We start from the raw sequence: 27,142 nt of genomic DNA, 5'->3' as shown, positions 1-27,142 counted from the left end.
CTTCTATTTTACTTTAATTAATAAACATCTGCATATTTGGCTTCTCAGACTGGGTATTCCTCTAGGAAAAATTAAAACTAAAAATCTGAAGTACACTATTTCCTCAGTTATAACAAATAGGGAACATTTAAACTCAATATTCTGTTTCTGTAAATCTCAAGTAAGAGAATTTGGGTTGTTATCTATACTGTCAAGAGAAAAAAGAAATTAACTATTTCATACTATCATCAAATTTTTTTTCAAATCAATGTTTAAAACACTCTTGGTATCCAATGCAGATAACATCTTATCTTTCCAAGAAAAACATTTTTTAAATTCAGTGAAAATCTTTTACTGTCCATACCAGAAAAGAAAAATATATTTAAGCAACATATTTACATATCAACTTTGGATTTCCTTTTGATTCACATAGATTTTAATCCTACAAGATTTCAACAAATGAATAAACAGATTTAAAAGAATCTCTGAAGCCTTAGGAGAAATGACAAAATGAGACACATTTCTTGTGCAAACATACCAGCCAAACACATGCATGAAAACCTCACTGTTAAGCAGTTTCTGCCATTGTTAAGATGACATTTTTAATAAACAATATAATATAAAATATAAACAATGTAAATATAAAATATAAAACAATGCACAGTCTGATAATAAAAATGAAACATTAACTTTGTATCATAGCACTGTGAAGATAATTGTGATCAGGCAATCCACAGTCGTTTAGTGATTTTAATAATGTTTAGAAGTTTTGTAAATTTAGTTTATATTAATAAAGGACAATGTATGAAAGCCAGTTAGGGTAAAAGAGAGAATAGAATATAGAGAGAGAAGTCTACACATTTTCTTTCTGATGTTTATCTCCCATAGTGTAATGATTAATGTCTGAAAAGACATAAACATAATGGTATACTATTATTCATGGTTTTAATAACATTGTAAAAAAACTGAATTACAGGACTTCCTGGAAACACAAGTGTGAATGGTACATCTTCAGTGAGTTCATAATTTAATAAGTGTCTGCTGAGTAGATCAAGATTTTTGTGCTTAGGTTAATTTTTTTTTTCTCCTCAAACATTCTTTGTGAACTTGTGTATCATCCACGCTAACTTACAAGAAATGTGACACACCACTCTTATAGTAAGGTCCCAATTTCCCATCATTTTGTCTGATTAAATGAATTGAAAAATTTTGGTGTTTCTAAATCAGGCCAATAGTGAAGAATAGTTGAATGACAAGTAAACAAGACCTGCTGGGAAGATATTGCTCAAGTGATAAAATGGCTCAGCCAACAGGTGAACCAAAAGATTAAATATTAACCAAGGGAAGGTAACCATTTGTGAGGTCCCGCCTCCCAGAGGACACAAGCATATATAGAGTGCAAAGTCTTTCAAGTCTAAAAGCAAAGGATGATTTCTTGGAACCTCCAGAAATTTAAAACCATGAGATATCTGTTACTGCTACTGTTGTGTGTTTTCTCAGTTAAGTCCCAAGGAGGTGATGACTACGATGATGAGGTGATTTTGAAAGTATTATTTTATCACTAACATTGTTAATATTAAATACAGTGGAATCATAATCTTATGAGAACAGTTATTTAAATGAAGTTAGAATTGAATGTAATTGTAAAGCTGAACTGCTAATCTCCAGAACCTAGTTTACTTAAAGAATACTACATGGTATTTCTTACATGAAAGCAGACTAATTTCTTGTTTTCTGGTTTATTATCTATATTTTCCCAGGTTGAAGATGATTTAACTGGTGCAATAGTTTCTTTTTTGTTTTTGTTGTTAGTTTTTATCCTGAATACTATAGTTTTTACTTAGCTATAGCAATACTTTATTAAAATTATAAAAATAAAATGAAAAATATAAAAAACTACAATATAGTGAATAATATTTTAAAAGAAATAAGTTATAGTGGACAGGTTGTTGATGAAAGAGTCTATTATATAGCTTGAGATTATTCACTATTAATAAGAATTACAATCTAAATTTAATAGCAGACTACATCAAGTATAATAATTGAAAGTGAAATATTGTTTTTAGATGCAAAAATTAAGTAGAAATGGTACTTATTGTTATTAATACTTATAAAACATCTAAGTCTAATTATTTTAATCTGAGAACTAATTTTTCTCAAGTGTTATCTCTACCTAGTTATTGCTATTGGTTTGACCTTAACAAAAATATATAAATGCATTTAGGAAAATGAATATTTAAATATTTTAAATTTTATTATCAAATGTATCATGACCCAGTTTCTTATATATAACATAGTATTATCATTCTAAGGTAAAAATTCAGAGTAATGTTTAAATGATCAATTTGGGGAATTTGCTGAATTTGAAGAGAGAACTAGTTCTACTTATCAGATTGTAAACAGAAAAAGATAATTATCTGATTAATCAGTTTAGGTAGAAAAATGTAAAAAATATGTGAGAGTAAATTTTTGTAAAGTACTTTGCACAGTACTTTCACATCCTTACTCGCCAATCCTAGAAACAGTTTAATAGTTGAGATTCCAAAATGGATTTTCTAGTTTTACTTGTGTCAATAAATTATCTTCACAGACATAAGTAGAGGACTCCTTTAAGTAGTTTGCATTTTCTTTTCTCTGGTAAACCCAGACTAATCTCTAATACTACTCTAAAACAAAAAAGAAAATTTTTCTTCTTTATAATTTTATTTGACATGTACAAGGGAATAATATTTACCTCAATCTGAGTATCTCTGGGTCAGGCTATGCCTTGTATTCAGAAAGCATGTGCTTCTTCCAAATCTTCATGCATGAAGGATGTGTGTGTGTGTGTGTGTGTGTGTGTGTGTGTGTGTGTGTGAGTGTGTGTGTATGCTCAGCTGTTAGGCAAGGGAGTCTAGAGCCAGTTCCTTTAGGTGTCAGTCCCAGCAGTTCCCCAATAAATTTTAATAAATAGAGTAATTTAATGAATAAATGAAAATAAAATTCTAAATATGGTTCATTAGATGACTTTTAGACTTATTGTAAGAAAACTCAACTATTGCCTGTTTCATTTATTAATTTGTAATGTAAGCCCAATGATAAAACTTTTAAAAAAGAATATGTGATAACATATTAAATCCAAATCAAACTTTTTACACTGCAATGCATATTTTCCACTTCATGACCTGTTAATGTAATATCTTTAAGTTAGCAAATACTTTTAATTACATCATAAAACATTGAAACTTATTTTATATGTGACAAACTTATGGCATTTGACAAAGGGATCATGTAGGAAATTTCAAGAGAATGACTTAACCAATAATTTCATTGCTTGAATATACAAAAAGTGAAATTAACAGAAATTGGTCAAAAAGAAAGGGGAACTATGGAAAGGGGAGTGGGAAAGAAAGAAGGGAAAAGAAAAAATGAGAAAAGAAGAATAAAATGGAAACAAAACTTTATAAATAATCAGGGGAAGAGAGGTTGAAGGCAGGGAAGGGGAATGGGAGGGGAAAAAGAAATCAGGGCATATTATGCACAGGCACAAATTTCCTATGATAAAAACGGCCATTGTATATACCTAAGTTGTACCAATTAAATTATTAAACAATTAAATCTTTACTTAGTGAATTAACAATGGAGAAGACCCTAAAGCAATCATATTGGTTATGTATGATTCCAATAAAATAATGACCAGTTTCAGTGTGTCAGACGCTGGTATAAGGCGTCATTGGAAGTCAAGCAGTCCCTACAGTAGGTTTAGAAGGCAGATACAAGCTGTGACCTTCTTATTCCAAAAGGAAACCAGACACAGACAGAGTAACTTATCCAGGGCCTCATAGCCGGTAAGCGTAGTCCAGTATTTTGATTCCAGAGTATCATATTCTTCTTGAACATGTTACATTCAAAGATTGTCTTGTTTTAAATAAGTGTTTGTTTTATGACAATTATTATCTCTTAAATATGACTATATAGGAGTTAGTTGGATCATCATTTCATGGAAGTTTTTAGAGAAATGATGAATAACAATTGTAAGAATTTAGTAATCCAAGAGGCTGGAGGAGACTCTCTCTTCTTGTCAGCAGTGATTCCTGACAATTTTGCATGTGTCATTGGTTGGATTTCAAGAACTTGAGGTCATGTCTTCTCAAAATCTGATTGGCTTTGGATTAGGACCTCATCAAACTTCCCTAGGTGCAATATTTTTATGTGATTTGGTCTCTCATCTGTTACTGAAGACATATAAACAGCTTGTGAGGTGCCAGTGACAACCCAGCCAGGGGATGGACCTTGAGCACACTGTCTCACTACCTCACTATCAAATGAGGGGATTGAAGAAACTGCACCTCAGTTCTCCTATAACACTGCAGTTGGCTTCTGTCTGGTTCCCTGCAGGTGCTCCCGGGTGCCCGTGGTCATCGACCCCTTGACAAGAAGAAGGAAGAGGCTCCTAGCCTGAGACCTGTCCCACCTCCCATCAGCGGAGGTGGCTACCGGGCCCGTCCAGCCAAAGCACACGCGAGCCAAACTAAAGTGGAGAGAAAAGCACCCGATGCTGGAGGCTGTCTGCATGCTGACCCAGACCTGGTAGGTGGACTTGAGGTCTCTGGGCAGAGAAAGTCCGATGTTCCACCAATTTGCATCCTCATCTTTTTTGCTTAATTGGGAAATAAAATTACCATAAAACAACTCATTAGGCCTTTGATTTTGGCTTCTTTTCTTGTGTTGTTTGGTCTGGGCCCCAGAAAATAAATTACGATGTGTGACATTGCCTTTATTTTGTATTTTACCTACTTCCCTTGTTCAGGTGGCTAAAAATTTTCATAGCCCGATTATATTTCATGGTAAGGCCCATTCTTAATAGCTATCAGGCACAAGGATAACGATGAAGCTTCTTGTCTTCCATAAGGAAAACCAAGCAATGAGCCTCTGTGTTGACTAATGGGAATACTGACAGGAAATTGTGCCATTTTAACAAATACCCAAGCCCCAGGCCCTCCTCTAATGCATGCTGTCTCGTTGTTTGCAGGGAGTCTTGTGTCCTACAGGGTGCCAGTTACAAGCGACTTTGCTGAGTCAGGAAAAACCAATCAAAAACAGTATCGCTGAGTTAAACAACAACGTGGAGGATGTGTCCCAGACCTCCTTCACCAACTATCAGTACGTGACTCTGCTAAAAGACATGTGGAAGAAGAGGCAGGAGCAAATGAAAAGTAAATGCCTTTGTGTTTTCCATTTGATTCTCAGTAATAACATCGAATATTTGCCATGAGAACGCATGGTTATGAAACAACTGTGTCTAGAGTAATCTCATACCACTGGTGCTGCTTTCTGTAAGCTCCCAGTTGTCCTTGAGGGCCTTACCTTGGCACCTTCACCTGCAACTGGCCAGATCAACATGATTCAAGTATTATCCTCTGTGTGGCACCAGCAAGGATTATTTCCTATGAAAAATTTCACTGAGGTTCCTTAGTGTTAGCCTCTAAAAAATCTGTGTTGTGACCCAGAAGATAATTTCCACCAAGGACAAATTTAGCATGTATAGGTTTTGAGTATATGAGAGTAATCTGTAATATACTGACTTGGGAGTGATTGTAACCTGTGAATGTTGAGTTCCCAATGCTGGGTGCCATTGATTTGGTGATTAGGAATCAGTTCGTGTGGGAGGCTCCACAGTGAGTAACTTTCACAGGTTTCTACATTTTCCAGAGGAATCATGGACTCTCCCATGTAAATTTCAAAGTTCTGTATAAATCAGTGGGGGCAAACCTATAGCACACGTGCTACAGCAGGCTGTCTGTTATCACTGAAAGCTCCAAAGGTTTCGCCTTCACTGTGTAACTCAAATACATCCACTCCACATTGCATTGAGCATGAGATGGAAATCTCATATACTCTTTTTCTCTGCACCAAAGAAACAAGCAATCAATTTATTATCAGATGTTGTATTTAGAGTAAATTACTGGTGTGGTCACTGGGCTGTTTTGCTTTCTACATGCATGGACTAAAGGATTTCTAAATGCTATATATATCAGTATTGCTTGATACACAGTTGTGTCAAGCTCAATGTCTATTCATATACTATCAGAAAATAAAAATCATTATTATGTAGTCAAACATATTCAGTTTTTGTGAGGCCAGAAATACTGACCACTCTTGCATAATTTCATTTCTCCAGATAATGCAAATGCCGTCAATCAATATACCTCAGAACTAGAAAACCACCGACTATACATAGAGGAGACTGTGAACACTAACATACCAACTAACCTTCGCGTGCTCCGCTCAATCCTGGAAAACCTGAGAAGCAAAATACAGAAGCTGGAATCTGACGTTGCGGCTCAGACGGAGTACTGCCGCACGCCATGCACTGTCAGCTGCAACATTCCTGTGGTGTCCGGGAAAGGTAACAAGCCAAGGATCCTTACTTCTGTAGGGTGCCAGAGGAGCACACACTCCTGAAAAATAAGGCTGGAAAGTAAATGCTGTGGTTTTCCCCCAAAGAGCACAATGTCACAGCACATCATGAAGATATGTTTAGGATGCTGTGTTCTGCCTTGGCCTGAGAACTTTTCCAGTTGCTACTGAGCAGGCTAGGCTGTAGTGTTGCTGGTAGCTTCCAGGGTGGAGGCTGGTGTGCGTACACATGTGCAAGTCTGAACAGATGGCAGGGTCATGGAAAAAGGTGGAATTTACTCATCCTCTTGGTTCTGTTTGTGAATGTGCCAGTGCACTAAAAAATGTAAAAGGTATATTTTTTTCATTTTTTTGAGCAGATAGAATCCCTCAAAACTCAGCTCAATTTTCAGTAAAAGGAAACTTCAATTTGTGTAATATTCTGAAATAGCTATAGCAAAGCAGTCCTCCATAATATATGTGAACAGTTACAAGAGCAGGAGACTAATGATGAAGTGATTATATCATTGAGCACAGAGCATAACATGCTGTTTTGTGCTTGCAGAATGTGAGGAAATTATTAGGAAGGGAGGCGAAACGTCGGAAATGTACCTCATCCAGCCCAACAGTGACGTCAAACCATATAGAGTGTACTGTGACATGACCACGGAGAATGGAGGTGAGATGTGGATGGTGGTTCACTGTCATCAATTTGAATGCCAGGAAAGATGACCTTGCTTTCATACAGCTGGAAATGAACTAGTTGTTCTTAAATTTTAAGCTTAAAAAACCTATGACTCATGATTTTCAGTAAGATAAAACATTTATGAAAGATGTTTAAGAGCTACTTTCCATTCCATTTCATTTTTATATCTGTATCAGAGGGAGCTAAGTAAGTGGAAATAAGACAACTGAATGGCCTAGGGATTCAGATACTCCCTGCAAGTGTACCATTTGTTACTAGTTAAATTCTGTTACTTTTTTTTCCATCAACTAAAGGCTGGACAATAATTCAAAACCGCCAAGATGGCAGCGTTGACTTTGGCAGGAAATGGCACCCCTACAAACAAGGATTTGGAAACATCGCAACCAGTGCAGAAGGGAAAAAATATTGTGGCCTACCAGGTAAAAACTGAAAGTCTTAGTAAAATTGCTCTGTTTAAATGAGATTTCTTTCTATAAAAAAAAGAAAAGCATCAAGTATCAGGAGTCTGTTTTTAAGTAGTTAAGTGTATTTCAAATATAAAAGTGTAGAAGCAAAAGATAAGGAGAGAAAAGCATGTTTTGGTTTGCAAAGCTTTTGCTTTTGGTGAGATGTTATTTTATTTTTCCTCTAGGTGAGTATTGGCTTGGAAATGATAAGATCAGCCAGATTACCAGGATGGGACCCACGGAGCTTTTAATTGAAATGGAAGACTGGAAAGGAGATAAAGTAAAGGCGCACTACGGAGGATTCACAGTGCAGAACGAGGCAAACAAGTACCAACTGTCAGTGAGCAAATACCGAGGAACGGCCGGCAATGCTCTGATGGATGGAGCTTCCCAGCTGGTGGGAGAAAACAGAACCATGACCATTCACAACGGCATGTTCTTCAGCACGTACGACAGAGACAATGATGGCTGGTACGTGTTGTACTGCCCCTGTTTTAAAAGCCTCCTCTAGTGTGATTCCTTAGCATCACTCATAATAGCTAACGTTACTAACAGATGTCATTATTTGGTCACTGACCATCAGCAACTGTACTAAGCTCCTTATGTGCAGGTCTAAAGCATTTCGGCTACATGGAAGGTGGACATTACTGCTCTCATCTTACAGGGGAATTTCAGAGAAATTAGTATCCTATGCACAGTGAACCCCCTCACCTCAAAAATGTGGAGTTAGAAGGAGGACGAATGAGTGGGGTGATGGAGGAATAATTCAAGTATGTGACACCAATGTACAAATCCACCAAAATGAAATTCATTAAATGTGGGGGGAAAGAGACTGTGTAATTTATCCAAATCACACAACTACAAAGAGCTACAACTAGAATTATAGCACCATCATTTTCTGAATTATATTTAGAAGAATACCTATAGACCTATATGCTAATGTGCATATGAAAACCCTTATTTTGTTTTGCAAGGTTCTGTAATACTAAAGCAAATTCCTCCTCCCCCTTATTTGCCAGTGGGCAGAGGAGGCCTTTGGTGTAGTATCAGAGCTTCACACACAGAACCTAAGGGAAAGAGAACCACACGCAACTGAATGTGACATTCTTCTGTGGGTCCTGTAAAAAGATCTAGTGTGAAAATTGTAGTTCTGTTTCTAATAACTCCAAACACATTTTCTTTCAGGATAAGCACAGATCCAAGGAAACAGTGCTCCAAAGAGGATGGTGGTGGATGGTGGTATAACCGATGCCACGCAGCCAATCCCAATGGCAGATACTATTGGGGTGGACAGTACACCTGGGACATGGCCAAGCATGGCACAGACGATGGTGTGGTGTGGATGAACTGGAAGGGATCCTGGTATTCCATGAAAAAGATGTCCATGAAGATCAGGCCCTTCTTCCCACAGCAATAGGCTCCAGGTGTAGATTTTTATTCTTCTTAGGTGGCAGCATTTTTTACACTATGTTAAGAGAATTGTCTTTCATATGTTGTATCCCTAGTGTGACTTTCTGGAAAAAGGGGGTAGGATTAAAAATTAAACATTAAAAATGGCACACCATCTGCTTTTGTGTTCTTCATTTGTCTTGCTTCCCAAGAAGTCACTGGAAGGTTAGCTGGGGGCAGAGTGATTCCAGTTGTTTGTGAGAAATTTCACATTAGGAAGAGGAACCATCTGTCCTTGCAGAAGAACAGGAAGCAAACTTAAATCTTATGCAGAAAGATATACTTTAAAATCATACTTATTTATGTAAGATCTCTCATAGAAAACTTTCAAGCACATGTATTAATTAAAGCACCCTCTGTCTCAATGAGTTAATGTTTTCTTGCTTTGTGCTGCATTCAGTCAGTGAGACAGGCTTTGATCTTGAAGAAAGTATTTGCAACCTTAAGCATCTAGGAAACCAAAATGGAACATTTATAGCTAAAATCTCTCTCTATACCAAGGGAAGAAAAGTATCACTGCGTGCTCCACCACTGCACAAAGTATTAGGTAGATCCTGTCTGCTTGAGGAGCAGGATCAGAACTTCCAAAAGGGCATCAGGATCTTCATCACTACGTTGTAAGAGAAATAGTGAAAAGAGGAGGCAACATCTGCGAGTTATCCATAGAAACAGAGTTCTTCTTTTTTGCATAGTCACACTAGAACTAAATTAGGAGTGATTCTCTGTTCTTCCTGTGTCCTCCAATGTCCTAGGCAGCTGTCATGCCCTCCGCCCTCATGGAACTAAACGTCCTAAAGCCCATCCTTATAATCTCTGCAACTAAACAAAGGTGTTTAGTTTTTCTCGTGGGACTGCTACTCTCTTAATTCCACATCAACTCTAACTTCAGCTTTTACCTGGTTTCCTTACCATGAGTTCTGTCCCCTCCATCTGTCATTTCACAATCTGTCATCTCATATACTGTCTGAGAAAGCAGAAAACTCATGCCAAGTCACTTTCCTCTCTAGTGCTAGTGCTTTGCTATCTCTATCCAAATTCCTTAAATCCAAATGCATCAGTTGGGAGTAAAATGGTTTATTCTTTGTCCCCTACGCTTTTCATCTACCTTAGCACAGTGGGTTTCCTCCATTCCAGGACAGATCAACTCCTTTTAGTTTTCCAGCGGTTTTGTAGAGGAAGATTGGTATAGAAAACAAAACAAAAATGCAATTTGTTGTATAGCACTGCCAAAAAACAAATAAACAAACAAACAAACCCATCATCCATATGTAACACAATTTGATGGGTTTGAGCTGCTATGATCATGATGACAGTGTTGAACACATCCATTATCTCCCAGAGCTTTCCAGTGTCCCCTTTGTTTTGTTTGGTTATATTGTGGCAAGAACATTGGACATGAGATAAATTTTTAATGATTATCCATGGGCATTATATTGCATAGTCTCTAGAATGTACCTATAACTATAACTTTGTAAGTTTATACTCAACAAAAATTCCCTTTTCCTTACCCCTACCTTTTGGCAACCACTGTTCTATTTTTTTGTTCAATTAATTTGACAATTTAGAATCCATGGAGTATCCTTGCACATTGCTGGTAAGAATGTAAAACAGTGAAGCCATAATGGCAAGTGATATATAAATTCCTCAAAAAAATTAAATGGAATTACTATAAGATCCAACAATGCTATATCTGGGTCTAGACCCCCAAAAGACTGAAATTAGGTCCTTGAAAATACATATTCTCTCCTGTTAGTTGCCACATTATTCACAATGGTCGGGCCCCTTGATGCAGTGTTCTCATTTTCAGCAGCATATTCTCCCAAAATAGATGAGTAGCTACTCATTTTCAAAGCTCCCTTCACCCTCAGCACCCATAGGATACTTTTTGAAACACTTGGGAAATTCGTGTTAGCGTTCAGCAAATAAGAGCAGTCATCCATCTGTTGCTAGGAGACACTTCCTTCACTGATGAGTTCTCGTTCTGCTTTCATTTCAGAACCATTAGCCTGCCAGAAAGGCTGATTTTCACAATGCATAAATACTAATAGCTAAACCCATTATCAAATTTAGAGTATCAAAAAGATTACCAAAATCTTGGTGTCCATGTTTTTACTTAGAACTCACTAAGACCAGAAATTTTCCTCCGGCTGAAGGGGGCTGGGGAAAGTGTCATTGCTAGACCTTTGCTCAACCCTTTCTGCACACTCAGAGGACCTAATGAATCCCTAGAGCTTGAAGTAATGCTGATAAAAACTGCTAAAGTCACTAATCTTATGCTAGGTTGTTAGTTAACATCCAAATAGCAAAAACAGATTCCACCTGGGTAATATATAATATGAAAGTAAATTCTCTAAAAATACCGTTTGATAAGAAACGCTACATACCTGACTGCACGATTTTTAATACAATAAGGTTGATCCAGTTAGAATATAGAAAATAACCTCTGTAAAAATTATTCAACCAAGTCTTCATGAAGATAATATAAAAATTGGTTGAAAGCTAATTAACTGGCTAAATCCATCACACAACATGAGAATGTAATTTTTTATGCAATTAAGACTGAAAGTTGCAGCAAACTAAAGACTTTTGTACTTGGGGCATAAACTTTTAGCTCCTCTGTGTTTAGGAACCAGGAGAAACATCTAATCAGGGCAAGCAAGGGATTTTGCTTTGAACTGATCATGGAGTTCCCACATGGGACAAAACTCTGGGTAATACAATGCCTGGCTTCAGTGGGTCAGACAATCTTTCCATTTAATCATTACACACTTAGCATCTGATCATCCCAATCTGCCAATGTCTTTTCAAATATAAATTCCCCAGTACTAATCTAGGTTTATGACCTAAGAGCCTCTTTCACATGGAAATAGCCCAACAATTTCTGCTTGTCAATATCCCAAGAGGTTCTGGTCCCTGTTTGGTTTTGGGAATTGGTGAGGAGGCTACACCTGTATTTTTCTGAGACCTCTATTGTTTTCCTTACTAAGAATTTTTTTTTACTCAAATGGTAACCATGACATACTTTAAGCAGTTCCTTGAAGTTGCCTTTACTGTGTTCATAGGCAACCACTGCCTGTGGTTAAACTGGACTTGGTGGGACCTGTCTCTGAAGGTAGAAACCACTCTCTCTGCTCTGCTGCATCTCACTGTTGAGTGAATTCTTTTAAAGTACAACCATCATTCCTGCACACAGCTGAATCTGACAGCCACTACCTTTTATCTACCTCTCTTAACCAAGACGTGGTAAGAAGGTAACACTTTTTATTGACTGAATTATATTTATTTCTCCTCTTAGCATTTTACTTTGAAAGTTTTCACCGCTAAGACACATTTCAAGAGTATTTTAATGAATATCTTTCTGTCCTTCACCCTGCATAGCTAATTGTTTGCTGGACTTTTTCTTATCTTTCCAAAGGAGACATTTCAACAAAGTTTTGCAACAGTTTAGGTGGGCAGACAACCCAAAGGTCACAGCCCCTTTGGGGATCACAGAGGCAAAGGTGAGCTTCGTAAATATTTTCCAGAGTGCTCTGTGGCAATTCATGTGGTTTCAGCAATGAGCTAATGAGCTGCTTAGGAACTGAACCTTTCACAGCCCACCCTGGGAGAATGCGTGGATTCCTGGCATCTGTGCTTTGAAACTGGTGCTTTAACCATCTGGAAAACACAGTGTCCAGCTGTTGTTCAAGAATTAATTGGAATTTCTTCTCCCCTGATGCTACTCCTTTCCAGAACATACAAGGCCTTTTCTGCCCTTGTCTTCAAGCAATGATGGATTTTTCTCCATAAATAAGATTTATAAAGTACTTGGAAGTCAATTACAAACAAGGGAGTAAAGAATACATAAATCTGTACATTGATAATGAGATGTCTCAGAAGTGGTTTCTCTGAACAATTTTTTATCTACAAGAAGCTTGCATTATTTTCATGGCTACCAACATCTAAATGCTGCTACTTGGCTCCAATATAAAAAGGATTTAATTTACGACTCTGCATCCTCCGTCTATATTGTGTGTTATACTGTTACAGCTTTCATAAACCTAATCTGAGCCTCTAGCCACATCCCTAATATTAGCTAACTTGGAAATATATTTTGCTCTCTTATGGAATGTAAAATATAACTAAAACAATAACAGATTTGGAAAAATAAAAGTAAATACTATATACAATATAGTCTCATACTTATCTATGAAATTCAGTATCATTATCTTAGAATGATAAAAACGTGGAATAAGTTGGTAAGAAACTATAAGAATATATAAACAATATTGTGAGCTTCCCTCCCAGATATGCCCTTTATTATTTACCCTAAATTACTATTTTCTAACTGGAAAAATCAGTTCATAACATGTTCTTGACTTTTTAAAAGAACTCTAGTAATCATTGCTTATTAATTGCAAGTATTATCAGATTTTGTGGAAATTTATTTCCCCAAACTTCTTATTCTAAAAGGTTTAAGAAGCTGAAAGTACATATGTAAAGAATGAGTGAATTAAAATATAAATAACCTTTTAATAAAAGTTGAATATGACATCTTAATTAACTTAGTAACATCTCCAGTTACAGAGAGGATTTATGTATTGGGTAGGAAGTTGAACTAGACCTTAAAGATTCCTTCTAAAACCTAGGTGCTTGAAGTCCTAAAAATGTATTGGACCATAATTTTGTGTCAAGCCTTGTGTTTAGTGCTAGATATATTTTCTGCACTTAGTAATAGAGTAAGTAACTGAGAGATCTTCTCATGTTACGATGGTAGAGGAGAACAAGGGAGTCTTCAGGCTACAAGAAGAGTGGTCACATTTAACTTGAAATACGACTAAATATTTCCTATGTTTTTGACTCGAGATCAGCATTCCTAGTTCAGTGCTTTCTTCTTTAGTGCCAATATTTAAAATCATGTACTGTCTCAGCAAATTTTTCAGGTTCATATAGATTTTGTTCATTCATTCATGCATTCAACTCAGGGCTAATTTGAAATGGATAACCTATGCAGAATTTGATCATTAACTATGGAAGAGAGGTCATCATGGGGGCTGGGGATTTGCATTAGCTGGGGATCAGTGGCATAAGCGCCTGCCTTGCAAGCAGGCAGTCATGAGTTTGATCCCTGGTACCAATAAAAGGAAAAAGACAAAAAAAAAAAAAAAAAAGAGAGGTCATTATGAATAGGAGAGTAAAAGTTAGTAAAAGAGGGAACAATATGCTAAAACAAATGTAAGTTTGGGTTTACAAATGTTATAGACTATTTATAAGAAAGCTTTCTAAATAAAATGAAAAACAGACCAAAATAAATGGACACACAAGAAATAATAAAAGGGGAAACAACAACAAAATTAAAATGTAAATGTAAAACAAAATTGTGTTTAAAAATGTACTCTTTATTTTAGGAAAGCCTTCTAAACAAAGTGACAGAGATATATTAAAATAAAATGACTTGTGTTTACACAAGAGAAAAGAAAATCAAAACTGGAAGTGATGACAATATTAATATCTGTCAACTAGAGTTCAATTCCAAATGAAGCAGCAAAAGAGGGAAAAGCACTCAGGAAAAGTGTCATCCACAGAGGAGACAAAGCAAGCATCATCTTTCACTGGATGACATAGGAATCGATTTACAAATCAAAATTCCTAGAGGAGAGAAATCACACTCATACACAAAACCAGAGTGAAGTGTTCTTGAGATACAAAAATATATGCATTCATAAACATAGACATATGTGTACACATTGCTATGTCAGAGTATGGAAGTTCAATCACATAAAATAGAAAAAGAATATTCTTAATTTAGAATATTTGATTACTCATCCATCACCAAATTTGGCAATAAAGTATTATAACCTTTAAATCTAGAAATACGTATTTTTCCTTGCCAATGGAAGATCTACAAAATTTGATCTGCACTGGTTCACAAAGAAAACCTAAAATTTCTAAAATATTTTGAAAGGAATAATTCTTTAAAATAGTATAATTTATAAAATTTCTTGGCAATATATCATTTGAGTGACCTACTCTAATTCCCTCAAAAGATAACAAATTATAAGTTAAGAAACCTTTGTCCAAGTAAACCCTATAGGAAACCATTGAAAATGAAAATTATAGCTTTCTAGACTAAAATTCAAAACAGAAAGAAGCTAGGGGAAGAAAGGGAGATTAATTCACTTAAAAGTTATACTTTAAAAATAGTAAAAAGGTGAAATTATAGGAGAGAGTAGAAAGAGAGAAAAATCCAGAAAAAACTTTGTACATTAAAATTGGAATTTCAATTAGATGGGCAAAGAATACTTATTTTAATAAGTGACTCCTGTATAACTGACAGCAACAAAAAATACCAAAGTGTGCTTTCTTCATAATACATTAAAATAAATTCTGTATTAAATAAATAAATGTAAAAGGAAAATATTTAAAGAAACACTTAAAATGTACCTGCATAAGTTTTTGTTGTTGTGGGTTGTTTGCTTTGTTTTTTGGTACTAGGGATTGAACTCACTGCCTCATGCTTGCAAGGCAGGCACCATGCTGAGTTACACCCCTAGTCCTACGCATAAAATCTTAAAGTGGATAAGAGAGTCTTACATAGGACAGATTATATTATATAAATGAAATCTGACTTGAAGGAATTCATAACCTGGTACCACAAATAACATAAATATGTTAGTTTTGAGGTGAGGTGTGAGTGAACAACATGAGACCCCAGAGAGCAATTCAGTTCTTTCTGTGGCAGACATGGGGGAAGGGTTCCCAGAAGCAACACTACCTGAGCTTTTAAAGGGATGAAGGGGCTCCTTCTGGTGAAGATATGGGAAGACTGTTCCAGTACTAATGAAAAGGGCAATGTAATTGAAGTGTAGGATGAGTGATTGCAGAGGCTTCTGGAAAGGGACCAATTTGTGAAAAAGCTTATTTGCTAAGCTGAGGACTTTTAACTTAACTATACTTTCACTTTGTTGGCTTCTGAAGGTATGGGGATGGTCGCATCAACCCAAGAGAAAGGGACTCACTTGTAGGGTGAGGAAACATGGTGTGGCCAAGAGTAGTAATTGTGAATCTCGGTGTCTTTTCTCCTTCTTCTACTAACAGAATTTTAACTATAGTTTTACACCCAAACCTAAAGTAGACATTTCCCTGCCTCTCTTGCAGCTATGTGTAGCTGACAAGGTGTAGGCAGAAATGCTTCTTGAAACAGCCCAGAATGTCCTGTACAATTCATTCTTTGTCCAGGGGGTCACAGGATGTGATATTTGGACAGTGGGGACAAGTTAGAGTATGGAGGTCATCACAAAGGTATTGGTGGTTTCCTGGGGGTTGTGGGGACATACTCTGTGAGCAATACATCTGTTTCTGTCTTTTTGAAGCTATGCATACCAACCTTAATCCCACCTGCTAAGGACGAGTGCTAACATTATTGTACATGAGAAATCCTTGCATGGAAAAATCATGACTGAAAAAGGTGAGACAGAAATATAGTCTAGCAGACACCAAGAACCTAAGAAGATGTAAGGGGTAAAATGGGAACAAAACATGAACAGATGTTGAAAATAGCTGTGTAGAAAGAGGATTAACGCAGGACATTTAATTTTGTTACAAAGTCATTGTTGATATAAAGAAAGTAATTTTAACTGAGTGGTAAACTTACACAAGCCAAGTTAAAGTGAGTTTCTCAGGGAATGAGAGACAATGAGCCTGAATTTATGATTAATTTCAGGGGAACAAAATAAAACAACAGGTTAAATACCAGGTAAGGTGGAAAAGAGATACTTGATCCCTTTTCGCACAAATAAACTCTATCTCCCACCAACTGGCTATTGTTTATTAACTGAAAGTTTGCTTAATCCTTTGATAATAAACTCGAAATCTTAAAAATATTAGAAACAGTCACCCTTCCATTCATAGCTGGGCTTATCCTTTGCTGCAACCCAGTACGTTATTCTGAGAGCAAACATGTTCCAATTCCAACTCAAATTTAGCGGAGGGGTACATGTGTACATAAGTGGGTGGGAAGACATGACCCAAAACCTTGATGTTAAAAGAAATGACTTCTTATAATTCTGAAGAGGTTTTTATCCAATTATCCAAAGATTTAGAGGTATCGCATTTTTATCAAAGGTTTTAAAATCCACATTAGGAAATGCAAAATAATTTATGATTCATTAGTGAACTCTCCTCCTCATCCCTCTCCTCTGTTCCCAAGCCCTGTCCCCAGCTCTAACCCTCTTCTTCCTCCACTCCTGCCTGCCTTCTTCTCTCCCCTCCTTCTATCCATCTTTCTTCCACATTTTCTCTCTTCCCTTCTTCCTTTCCTCCCTCCCTCCCTTCTTCCCTTTCTTTCTGCCTTCCTTCCTACCTTCTTTCCCTCCTTCCTTTCTTCTATCTGTTACAGGTAACTGAGTTAGATAAAAATATTATAGGCAGTCAGATAGGATTGGGTCCTTGAAGGAGCCAGTGCAGAAGGCCAGATACCTTGCAATTGTGGGGGAGACATATCCCCTCCTGTGGGCCAGACCTCAAGACAAAAGATCAAGCAAATATACTTACATCCTAAGGATTGATATTCTAAATAGGTCTCTATCACCTTGAGGAAGCCAGGAGTCACCGTCCTAACTCCCTATGGGAAGAGTCACTGCCTGCTAAGAATGCCTGCTTTCTACACAACTTGCTTTCCCATTTGCCCCCAGTTTAATCAATTTTACCTGAGCAACTAATCTTATTGGTTGTGTTCCACCTTATGCCCACCTTGTGATTTCCCAGGTTTTCCTCAACTGGGACCTGTCTCACTTCACATGTGTATTCCATAAAATCCCGAGAAAAGACAGAGTCTTTGACAACCCACTCAAGACTCCTGTCTCTTTCCCAGACAGAAATTTGTTTCTCTCAATAAATATATTCTGCTCTTAACCTCTGTTGTTCCTAAATTCATTCTTTGATGTCAGAGAACATGAACTCGTATCGGACACTGGTAGGGGGAGAGTTCAGTTCTCCTGTATCACTTCCTTCCTATTTTCTTTCCTAGGATAAAAGATAAAATTACCTTGAGATGGAACCTGAATGAGCAAGGGTCATACGCAAGCTTCCTTGAGTTATTTTAATAAATATAGATTTCCAATGCAAGTAATTGTTACTAAGAACACTACGAATTAAATATTGGAGGCAGGAGCCAAGGCCACCATGATTAAAGATATAACTTGTTCAGAAAAATAATGACCAGTGTAAATGTGCTGCATGAATGAAAATAGAATAGGCCATATTCAGTGAGATGCCTGCAAACCATGATTTATTTTGATTAACAACAAATGTGGCATAGAATATAGTGTAAGGCTGGTATGCAAGTAATGCCAAATCAGAACTAGGAGGATGGTGAGGCAATGTGTAAACTCCATCTGTTTTTGGAACACTTGTAGGTTTTTGAGGATTTTAAAAGCATGTTTCTATGTGCTGGGAAAAAAACTTGAGTTCGCATTATGTTCTCTCCTGGAAAACTGAAAGGATGGTTCTCCACTTCTCTCAAGAAAAATGTTTTTTCTGCCTTCCTGGATTTGTTTGCTAACAGAAGAGATGAAAATAGTTTGTAAAATGTGAATTTCTCTATACAAGCCAATTGTTCAATTGAATAAGTTTTAACATAAAACGTGTGCTCCAGAACATGCAAACCAGCTGGGCATAGTGGCTCACTCCTGTGATTCCAGCACTCCAGAGGCTGAGGCAGGAGGATCATTGTGAGTTTGAGACCCGCCTGGGCTGCAAAGTGAGCTCAAGGCCAGCCTGAACTGCATAGCGAGTCTGTGTCTCAAAAAACCACACACACACACACACACACACACACACACACACACACACAATATGTAAAACAAACTTCCGCTCTTTTTTTTTTTCTTTTTTTGGTACCAAGAATTAAACTCAGGACCTTGAGTTTGCAAGGCTGAGCTACATCCCTGGCCCTTTCCTTTCTTTGTAACAGGCCTCTGACTATGGGTGCTGTGGAAGGAGAAGTTGGAAAGCCACACCCCACAGGACAGCAGAGAGTGGGACTGTCTCACTTCACATGTGTATTCTATAAAATCCCTGGAAAAGACAGAGTATTTTCTCTAACCCATCTCCCTCTACGTGACGCAATGCACGCATTTGTGGTAGCTTTATAAAACCTTTAAAACCCACAGAGCTATTTAAAGATAAAAATGTTCATATACTTTATTTTTCAAAGCACTGCTATACCTCAGTTCCATTTAGTTACAGTACAAAGAATAATAAAATAGCACCTGGCAATCTTTCAATAGGTTGTAAAGAACCTTAACTATGTGTCTTCATTTTTTGAAGGAGGCAGACAGAATCTTGCCCTCCCACTGCTTGCCCCTTAGGTTACCATTGGCCTTATTTTCATGCGGACAACCTTGAGGGAATAGTCTGTTCCTTTAAAGGGACCCCAGACCACCCCATTCTCAATCTCATAAGGGCTGTTTTCCCTGGGGTCATAGATGCCCCCAGAGTAGTAGATGCCATTGAGGTTGGCTGCCTGACAGTTGTTGTACCACCAGCCTCCTCCGTAGATTTCAGCACAGTTCTCTTCCCACTGGTCCGCATCTTTGTCAAAGGTACTAAACTGCATGCCGTTGTGAGAAGTGTATTCTTCCCCCTCCTCAGCAAAGCCCTCAATCAGGGCATCGCCAGCATTGCCCTGGTAGGAGGAGACCCTCAGGGCATAGCCTTCGGCCTCAGAGCCCACCCACACATGATACTCTGCAAAGGCCCCCTCCCCTGCCCAGTCCTCTAACTCAACCCTGAGGACCGAGCCCTTCCGCGTGAGTAAGTGGACACCGTCATTGCCTAGCCAGAACTCTCCTTCTCCCTGGTCATTCAGGCTGCCGAAACCTCTCTTGTAGTCTTGCCAGGTCCGGTTAAAATTCAGTGATCCATCCATTCTTTGCTGGATCAAAAGCCATCCTCCCAAACTGGTCTCTTGATCGCAATAAACAGAAAAAATCTTACTGGATCCTGGTGGCTTGACATTGAAAATGCCACTCTGGGCACCTGAAGGATGTGTTTGGAGGACATCGTGACAGTCTAAAAAAAAAATTAAGCTGGTTGGAGGAAGTTACTCTCATTTAGCTTTACAAAGACAGGCAGGGCGCGGATTTCAAAAGGCAGCTACTGCTCCCTGCCTCCCTTCCTTCTTTTCTATCTTCCTTTGCCCCTGAGAAAAGGATGCACCTTCCCTGAGCTATAATCTTCTGCAAATGAGGGCAAGTTAAATCTACAAAATGCAAATTTTCCTCAAATGGATTTGGAATTTTACTTGCACATACTCATACAAATAACTGTCAATAGTAGTTAATATTCATAGCATCAGTTCATATTAATACATCTTAGTTGTAGCCTGATCAAAATGTCAACTGAGACACACACTAAAAATATGATTACTTAATTGTATGACAATTCCAATAGCATGTAGTTTGACTGGTGGAAGAATTTGGTCAAGCCAACTAAAAACCGAATTTCAGAAGGATTCATTCATTCAACATGTTTTTATTGCACTGTGAGGAATACAGAAAGTCGCAAAAGACAAGAGTCCCTGCCCCAGTGGAACTTACAGTCTAGCATGAGAAAACAGCCCCCCCCAAAAGTGTCATTTCAATAAAGTGCAACAGAGGGTTAGGGAAGAAGAACAAGGTGCTTTTGGAGCACATTTAAGAAATAACTAGATTAGTTTTAGGGGGTCAGGTAAGGCTTCCCCAAGGGAGAAGTGTGGGTACCTCTGGAAAGACGAGTTTTAACAGGGCTTCTCTTGATGCTGTGGGTGTCTCCTTCATCCTTATAATCTTCTGCACCTCCAGCCTGGTCTGACATTTTCAAGCTCTTTCTCTCAAATGTGGAGCTTCCTGTACTGTACGACTTACTGCTACTCACTTGTTTCGTGTGGCTTGTACTCATGCCGGTGGAATACTCAGGGACGTCAAAGGTGTGAGAGCCAGTGTCCCCAGGGAAAAAGCCTGACTCTGTGCCCATTGACTGGGTCTTACTGCTGTACTCCTTCAAGGAAGTGGAGGGTAAGCTTGAGAACGACGTCACTTTCCCACTGGAGGATGTGTCAAAAAAAGAAGCTGCTCCAGGGTGTGTCCGGGCAAATTCATCGAGGCTGCTGTGGGCACTGAAGCCATGCAGCATGCCTAAATCTGGGCCACCGGCACAGTCGGCGGGATCTTCAGAGTTTACCACTTCTTTGGTCACCTTTTTGTGTCCATCAGGACCTACAACAGTCTTAGTGATGGTCTTGGTGCATGAATGACGCGTAGTGGTTGTGCCAGTAGAGGCAGAGGTGGCTTTGTCCTTCCCAATGGAGAGCTCCTTATCGCCTTTGATCAACTTCTCTGTGTGGTACTCCTTCCTCGTTCCTGAACTTAAACTCCCTGTTCCTTCCTCAAAATGACCCCAGTCTGGGTTGGCAGGCCTGGTGCTGCCATAGCCCGGGCTGTCTGGTTTAAAACTTCCAGAGGCAGAGTTTCCACTCTGAGTAGGCACATAGACTCCAGAACTCCAGTGCCCAGAGCCACCGGACGGAGAGCTTACTGGGCTCTGGTCACTTCCAGGTCCAGAGCTCCCAGGAATCCAGTGCCCAGAGCCACCAGATGGGGAGCTTCCTGGGCCCCGATTTCTATCACTTCCAGGTCCAGAGCCCCCAACAGTCCAGGGCCCAGAGCCAACAGGTACAGGCTTCCTGGGACTTTCAGTGTCTGACCCTGGCCCATAAGATGTCGAGTCCCCTCTGGCACTACCCTCTGTCCCAGGCCTCTCTAACTCCATTGTCATCTGCTGCATGTCCACTAAGGCCTTCCACTCTGGAGGGCCTTTCTGAAGCTGGCTCCTGAAAGTGGGAGGAACCAAGTCTGTCATCGGCATGAGTTTCATCTTCAGCCGTGGTAAGAACTGCCTGTCTCTGGAGGGAAACAGCTCTTTGGCAGTGACCTGTTCCAGCTGCTTCTGCTGCTCCTCATAGTCCCTCAGATTCACCTCACGAGACAAAGCCCTGCTGCAGGACCCTTTGCAAGATCGGATCTTAATGTCAATGTCCACCTAAGGAGAGAAAGGACAAAGATAGAGAGAAAGAGGGAGGCTGTGTGCATGGAGCTCCTGGCAGTTCATTTCTGCTTTGGAGCTGGTTGCATGTCTTTGGCTTCCAGTCCTACCCGGGGGTTCTCTGTTCTCCACTTACAGAATATCCTCTGAGGAAGACACACGGGGCATGAAGGCCAGGATATGGAATATTTGGATTCATCTTAGGCCTACAATGGTTCGCAATAAGCTGTTACTTCCTCTGAAAGGAAGCTTTAATGCAGGGATCCTCGATGAGGCTGACGCTGAGGTCTCAGGCCTGTGATATTACGGGCTTTGGAATTCATCTAAGGCTGGGCTTTTTGCTGTTGAAATTTACTATTTAGATAGCCTTGAAAATTTTATTGAAGTCTCTTGACTTTTTTCTTCACTTGGAGAGTGGGGAAGTCAGTCGTCCCTATCCTTCAGGAGATAATGGATATAGCAGTTTTCTCGGCTAGAGACCCTGTGTGTGACCAAGGCTTTCCTTCCCAGTATTCAAACACAAAGGAATGGGAGGTCCAGGGCACGCGCTCCTTACCTCCAGGCGCTTCATGTCTATCAGCTGGGCCCTGACGTTGCTCTGCAGGAGCTGGATTTGCTGTGCTTTCTCAATGACTTTGCGCCTCAGAGTCTCAATTCTGCTTCTCACATCTTCTGATACCTGGTTGTATGTGTTGTCATGGTCTGTAACAGACATCACAGATGGTGAGTGCTGCTGAGCGATTTGCAATATCCAGCCCACCCCCAAAAGAAATGTTCTGGTAAATATTCCCACATCTTATTGGGGTTACAGTATGTTTTCCAGACATTTAATCTGTGAGTTTCAAGCTTTTAAGCAGTTTCTTTTGGACAATGTTACATGCCCCAAACATCCACGGTTGTCAGTTAGGATGCTCTGGTAGTAATTAGCAATGCAAATACTTAGGATATTTTAAAAAATGATAAGGATATAAAATAACTAGTTTGACCACATTCTAATTTTTTCAGTACACCTTCAGTCAAGGAATTTGAATACACACATGCGCACACACACAAATATACACACTGTGATTTCCACCAGCAGATTTGAAGTTGTTCCCAAACTTTCACGGAGTCACCAGGGTCACTCACTTGCCAGGGGACACTGTATCACTGGCATTACAGTCAAGTGTATCCTTAAGATTGAATGAAGCAAAGCATGGCTGTAGGGACCAGCAGTTCCCTGGACTCATTGTTGAAGTCCAGAGTAAATGCAGTGTTTCCTGTCCCTAAAGAGAGTCCTCTGAGAAAGACAGAGCACAGCTTTGTATCAAAACAAAACCCTTCAGATTTACATATCAGCTCAGTGGAGTCTGAGAGTTGGGCTCCCAGATCTGTGGCCAATGACTTCTGAATTACCTTACCAAAAATATCTGCTCAAATGTTCCAGCCCACCTTATTTCCAATATCTACTTTTGAAGGAAAAACATGCTTAGACTTTTGCCTTCCATCTCAAAATCTGACATATTTTGCTATCTTAAATTGGCTAAACTAACTCTTCTGCATTATGAACATGATTTAAAAAAAAACTTTCCTTAAAATTCAGGAATATCACAGTGACATGTGTTTCTACACTAAGTACTTTGGAATAAATCGTGGTAGCTATAGGTAGACATCATTGTTCAGGATTTGTGCTGTTGTTTTTGCCAGAAATCAAAACTCTGCTATTTAATACTTACTGTTATCTTTGGAAAGCTTCCCTCTCAAAATCTCCATTATGTTCCTGTATGTACTAGAATCTTTATTATTCTTTTGATAATTAAATAGTGAGTCTTTCAGCTTTTTTATTCTATTTGTAAAATCTTGATTGACTTCATCAATTAATCCTTGCATCCTGCATCCAGAAGGGCATCTGAGATTCTAAAATAGAGAAGAAATCACACAGAGAGTCTATCTTTTAGATCCAAAGCAATATTTCAAGTTTCCATGTTTCCCACTGCTTCCTTATCCCATTTCTTCTGATCATCTATTGGTTTAAAAATAGCTCAGAGGACTACTTAATGGTTATACAGAAATTTGGACATCTATTTAATAGATCTATTTGATCTATTTAAACCCAAATTAGATCCCACGAAAGCTGAGAGCAACAGTACCCAGGTGCTTAAGGCTCACATGCACCTAAAACCCAGCCTGTCGATGCAGAGTTGGGATGGAGTAAGCAGTGCTGGGGAAGAGGTTCCTTTACATTTGTTGTACTTAGCAAGAAAGGAGCTAGATCCTTGCTCGCTTTTTTATTGGGGAAGTTTTCTAGGGTCGTCCTGTAAGGCTGCTTGAAGTCCTTAGAGATGACTTTCCTGCTCCCCACACATGACCTACCCAGTCGTCATCGGAACAGAAGGGCCAGCCAGTTTCTTTGCAGACAGACTGCTGTTTCTCCGTGAGTCTTGGGCCACGCACGCCTCCTCCGGCTGCTTCAAATTCTGTATCAGTGGTGCCTGTGATCTTTAAACACACACACACACACACACACACACACACACACATACACACAAGTAGAATCAATAAGTTAGTCAAGAGAAGAGACATTGCCCTGCTAAGTCCCAATAAATAAATGGTCCTCCCATGGAAATGACAAGGGGCAGCATCAGGGCCCCCAGAAGCTTCAGGTTTCCTACTATCAGTAAAAGCCCTGATCCCGTTGTAGAAACTCAGAAGGACTAAAGGAAATAAAGTGCATGCATTTTTAAGTGCGTAAGCATCTGATCAATGTTAGTAGTTTTATTGGCTCATGATAAAAGGAATACGACTTGAATCAATGAAATGACTTAAATTTTGCTTTTTCATTTTAGCTAATGACTGTAGGGGGAAAGGTAACTGAACATCTGGAAGGGTTCTTTCCCCTGTAACTCCTGATTTGGTAGGCAGAAGCCTAGACTGCTTTAACTTTCCGTCCTTTCTTCTGCAAACCTCCACCCTCCCCTCCGGGATGGGTCCGTGCTTCCGGTAGGCATTTATCAAGGACAGGAACCTGGCCAGTTAAGATTTGGAAATGCTGTTTAGGTTATTCATTGATACAATAAGTTCAATTCATTTGAGATGAAAAATACACAACTGAAAGTAAAGATAATAGTGACTGGCAATTTTTTGAAGCACCTTATCATTAGAAATATTCAGAGTTAAACTTTTTCTGTTGTGAATCAGATGTAATAATACACAAGAAAAATTTCCAACAAGAACTCATGTCCTACTAAATGAAGGTAGCTTTTAGATTTTCACTACTTTTATTCTCCATTATCCATTGTTAAGAATTTTCTGTGGTTACTTTACTTTGGGGTAGTGTATTCTACTTTAATGTGGGGTAGTTTATTTGCAGTGTTATTTAAAAATAATTCAGACGACAATAATGCTAATTCAAGGAACCCAGAACAATTTGTTTAAAGGACTAAATGCAATTATTCTGTCTAAACAATATAATAATAAACTTAAACATGTTTCACAATAAAATGTTACAACACTGAAAACAGGCAAAAAATGAATATTTAAACAATAAAGGAGAGAGGATAAATGAATGAAAATATGTTCATTATTCAAAATATGTCTGTAACAAATGATTTAGTTTCTCCTCCCAAAAAAGTAGTGTTAGTAGTTTACTATATGGAGAGAATTACATCTTTACCATTTGATATTAGGATTTGTTAGTAATGGCTGAAGAAATAAGTTGAAATCCTATGTCTTGCATAACTAACTAGATGAAAACAGAGTTTCCTGGATAGATGCCATTTGTATAAAGTTAGAGTGGTGCAGAAGCCTTGTTGAATGAGATTTCATTTTTATATCAGTCTCGAGCTAAATTATAAATATCCACATTTAGAAGTTATCTTAAAAGAACACATTTCCAAAAATCATACTGCCCTATTACCTAATCTCTTCTGGTTTTGCTGTATGTTTCCAAAAACAACTCATGTGCTTTTTTCCTTTTGGCTTTGAAACAAACCCCACAGAACAACCTCTTAGACAAGTTGTACTAAAACTAATCCTTTTGAACAAATGGCAAGAAATTAAAAATCAGAAGGAAAGATCATTTTATAAAATGTTTTCTTCTGTTGACTAGCATAATAACTCAAGAATTCATAGCAGCAAATATAACCACATATGTTTTTCTTTTAAAAAAATAACAAATAACAGGGAGGGGTGAGACTGCGGTACAATGCTTGTTTAGCATGCATCATCAGGCCCTGGGTTCCATTTTCAGAACCACAAAAATAAATAAATAAGCAAACAATAAATAAATAGCAACAGTGTTGCAATCCTGGAAGACAGCTGTTCATGTTTCCCTTAAGAATTGCATTCTCTCATCTCTCAAAGTCCTATCTTTTGGGGTCACATTGCCCTGTGCTCCTGTCAAGCTGATCTGGCATGTGGCCTCCATGCCTGAAGCCCAGAAAGCCTAGTGTTTCAAAGTAGGGAACGGGTGGATTCAGACCTCCAGGCTCATTGTGGAATAATCACCAGACAGAAGATGAGAAGAGAAAGAGAAAGGTACCATACCTGCACTATGCTAACCACGCTCAGAATCAAGCAGAGGATCCTCAGGGAAAACATCTTCTCCAAAGCTGGGCTGGCCCCTGAGGAGCTCACCAGCTGAAAGAAGCACTGCCTCCACCCGCAGCTCCCAGCCCACTTAAATCTGCAGAAGACTCAGCTGGTCAATCATTACTTCTGTCCTGTTTGTACACTCAAAGCTCACTCTGCAGTCCTTTGCTCCTGCCACCATGCTGCTATCCCAGAAATTCTTGCTCAATCCTTCCCAGTCTGTTTGCTTCCGATAAGCTGTTACAGATGGTACCACTGGATCCTCTTGCCAGCAGTTAGGGCAAAAGCCCACATTCCTGGAACAGGATGACTGAAAATGCAAAGGGAAACACAAGAGAACACACTGATACTTTCATGGCTGAAGGAGTGTGTGGGTGGCTGGAGCAGTCCCACTGTGTCCCGGTGAAGGAGAGATTTCAGCAAGTGACTTTTCCTTGGGAAGGAAGTAAGACTGGGTGATCCGACTTTCAAAATGCAATTTTGTTAACAAGCTGGTCCTGAAGGCCTTTCTATAGCCTTATGCTAAAACTCTTACTCTACCCAAAATGCTTAA

General features: G+C 38.7%; 2 protein-coding genes across 2 annotated transcripts; one reads left to right on the top strand and one right to left on the bottom strand.

Moving 5' to 3' along the window:
* The first annotated feature begins 1,357 nt into the window (after positions 1–1,357).
* Fgb (fibrinogen beta chain) lies at positions 1,358–9,073 on the top strand. Its single transcript, XM_003476978.4, has 8 exons — positions 1,358–1,514; positions 4,357–4,548; positions 4,991–5,174; positions 6,140–6,367; positions 6,923–7,036; positions 7,357–7,482; positions 7,695–7,980; positions 8,695–9,073. The coding sequence occupies exons 1-8, from the start codon at positions 1,407–1,409 to the stop codon at positions 8,924–8,926; spliced, it is 1,470 nt and encodes a 489-aa protein (XP_003477026.1). The 5' UTR covers positions 1,358–1,406; the 3' UTR covers positions 8,927–9,073.
* A 10,041-nt stretch (positions 9,074–19,114) lies between these two features.
* On the bottom strand, positions 19,115–26,731 carry Fga (fibrinogen alpha chain). The gene is made up of 6 exons (XM_003476823.4): positions 26,545–26,731; positions 24,373–24,498; positions 23,736–23,916; positions 22,577–22,722; positions 20,700–22,017; positions 19,115–20,010 (listed from the first exon to the last, which is right to left on the bottom strand). Exons 1-6 carry the CDS (start codon positions 26,596–26,598, stop codon positions 19,304–19,306), a joined length of 2,532 nt encoding a protein of 843 aa, XP_003476871.2. The 5' UTR covers positions 26,599–26,731; the 3' UTR covers positions 19,115–19,303.
* Positions 26,732–27,142: the final 411 nt, after the last annotated feature.

This window comes from Cavia porcellus, unplaced genomic scaffold, assembly GCF_034190915.1.
Source record: "Cavia porcellus strain 051 isolate PalLab524CR breed Dunkin Hartley unplaced genomic scaffold, mCavPor4.1 scaffold_14, whole genome shotgun sequence".
Lineage (NCBI taxonomy): Eukaryota > Metazoa > Chordata > Mammalia > Rodentia > Caviidae > Cavia > Cavia porcellus.
Note: the sequence above shows the minus strand (reverse complement) of the source record. Positions and strands in the feature narration are given on the sequence as shown.

Excerpts from the sequence above, each read along its gene's own strand:
- Fgb (XM_003476978.4), top strand. The coding sequence starts at position 1,407 with ATGATTTCTTGGAACCTCCAGAAATTTAAAACCATGAGATATCTGTTA. Across the intron at positions 7,037-7,356 it reads CATGACCACGGAGAATGGAG|GCTGGACAATAATTCAAAAC; the intron begins GTGAGATGTGGA and ends CATCAACTAAAG. Across the intron at positions 7,483-7,694 it reads AAAATATTGTGGCCTACCAG|GTGAGTATTGGCTTGGAAAT; the intron begins GTAAAAACTGAA and ends TTTTTCCTCTAG.
- Fga (XM_003476823.4), bottom strand. The coding sequence starts at position 26,598 with ATGTTTTCCCTGAGGATCCTCTGCTTGATTCTGAGCGTGGTTAGCATA. Across the intron at positions 23,917-24,372 it reads TCTGTTCCGATGACGACTGG|AATCTCAGATGCCCTTCTGG; the intron begins GTAGGTCATGTG and ends TCTCTATTTTAG. Across the intron at positions 22,018-22,576 it reads TAGACATGAAGCGCCTGGAG|GTGGACATTGACATTAAGAT; the intron begins GTAAGGAGCGCG and ends TTCTCTCCTTAG.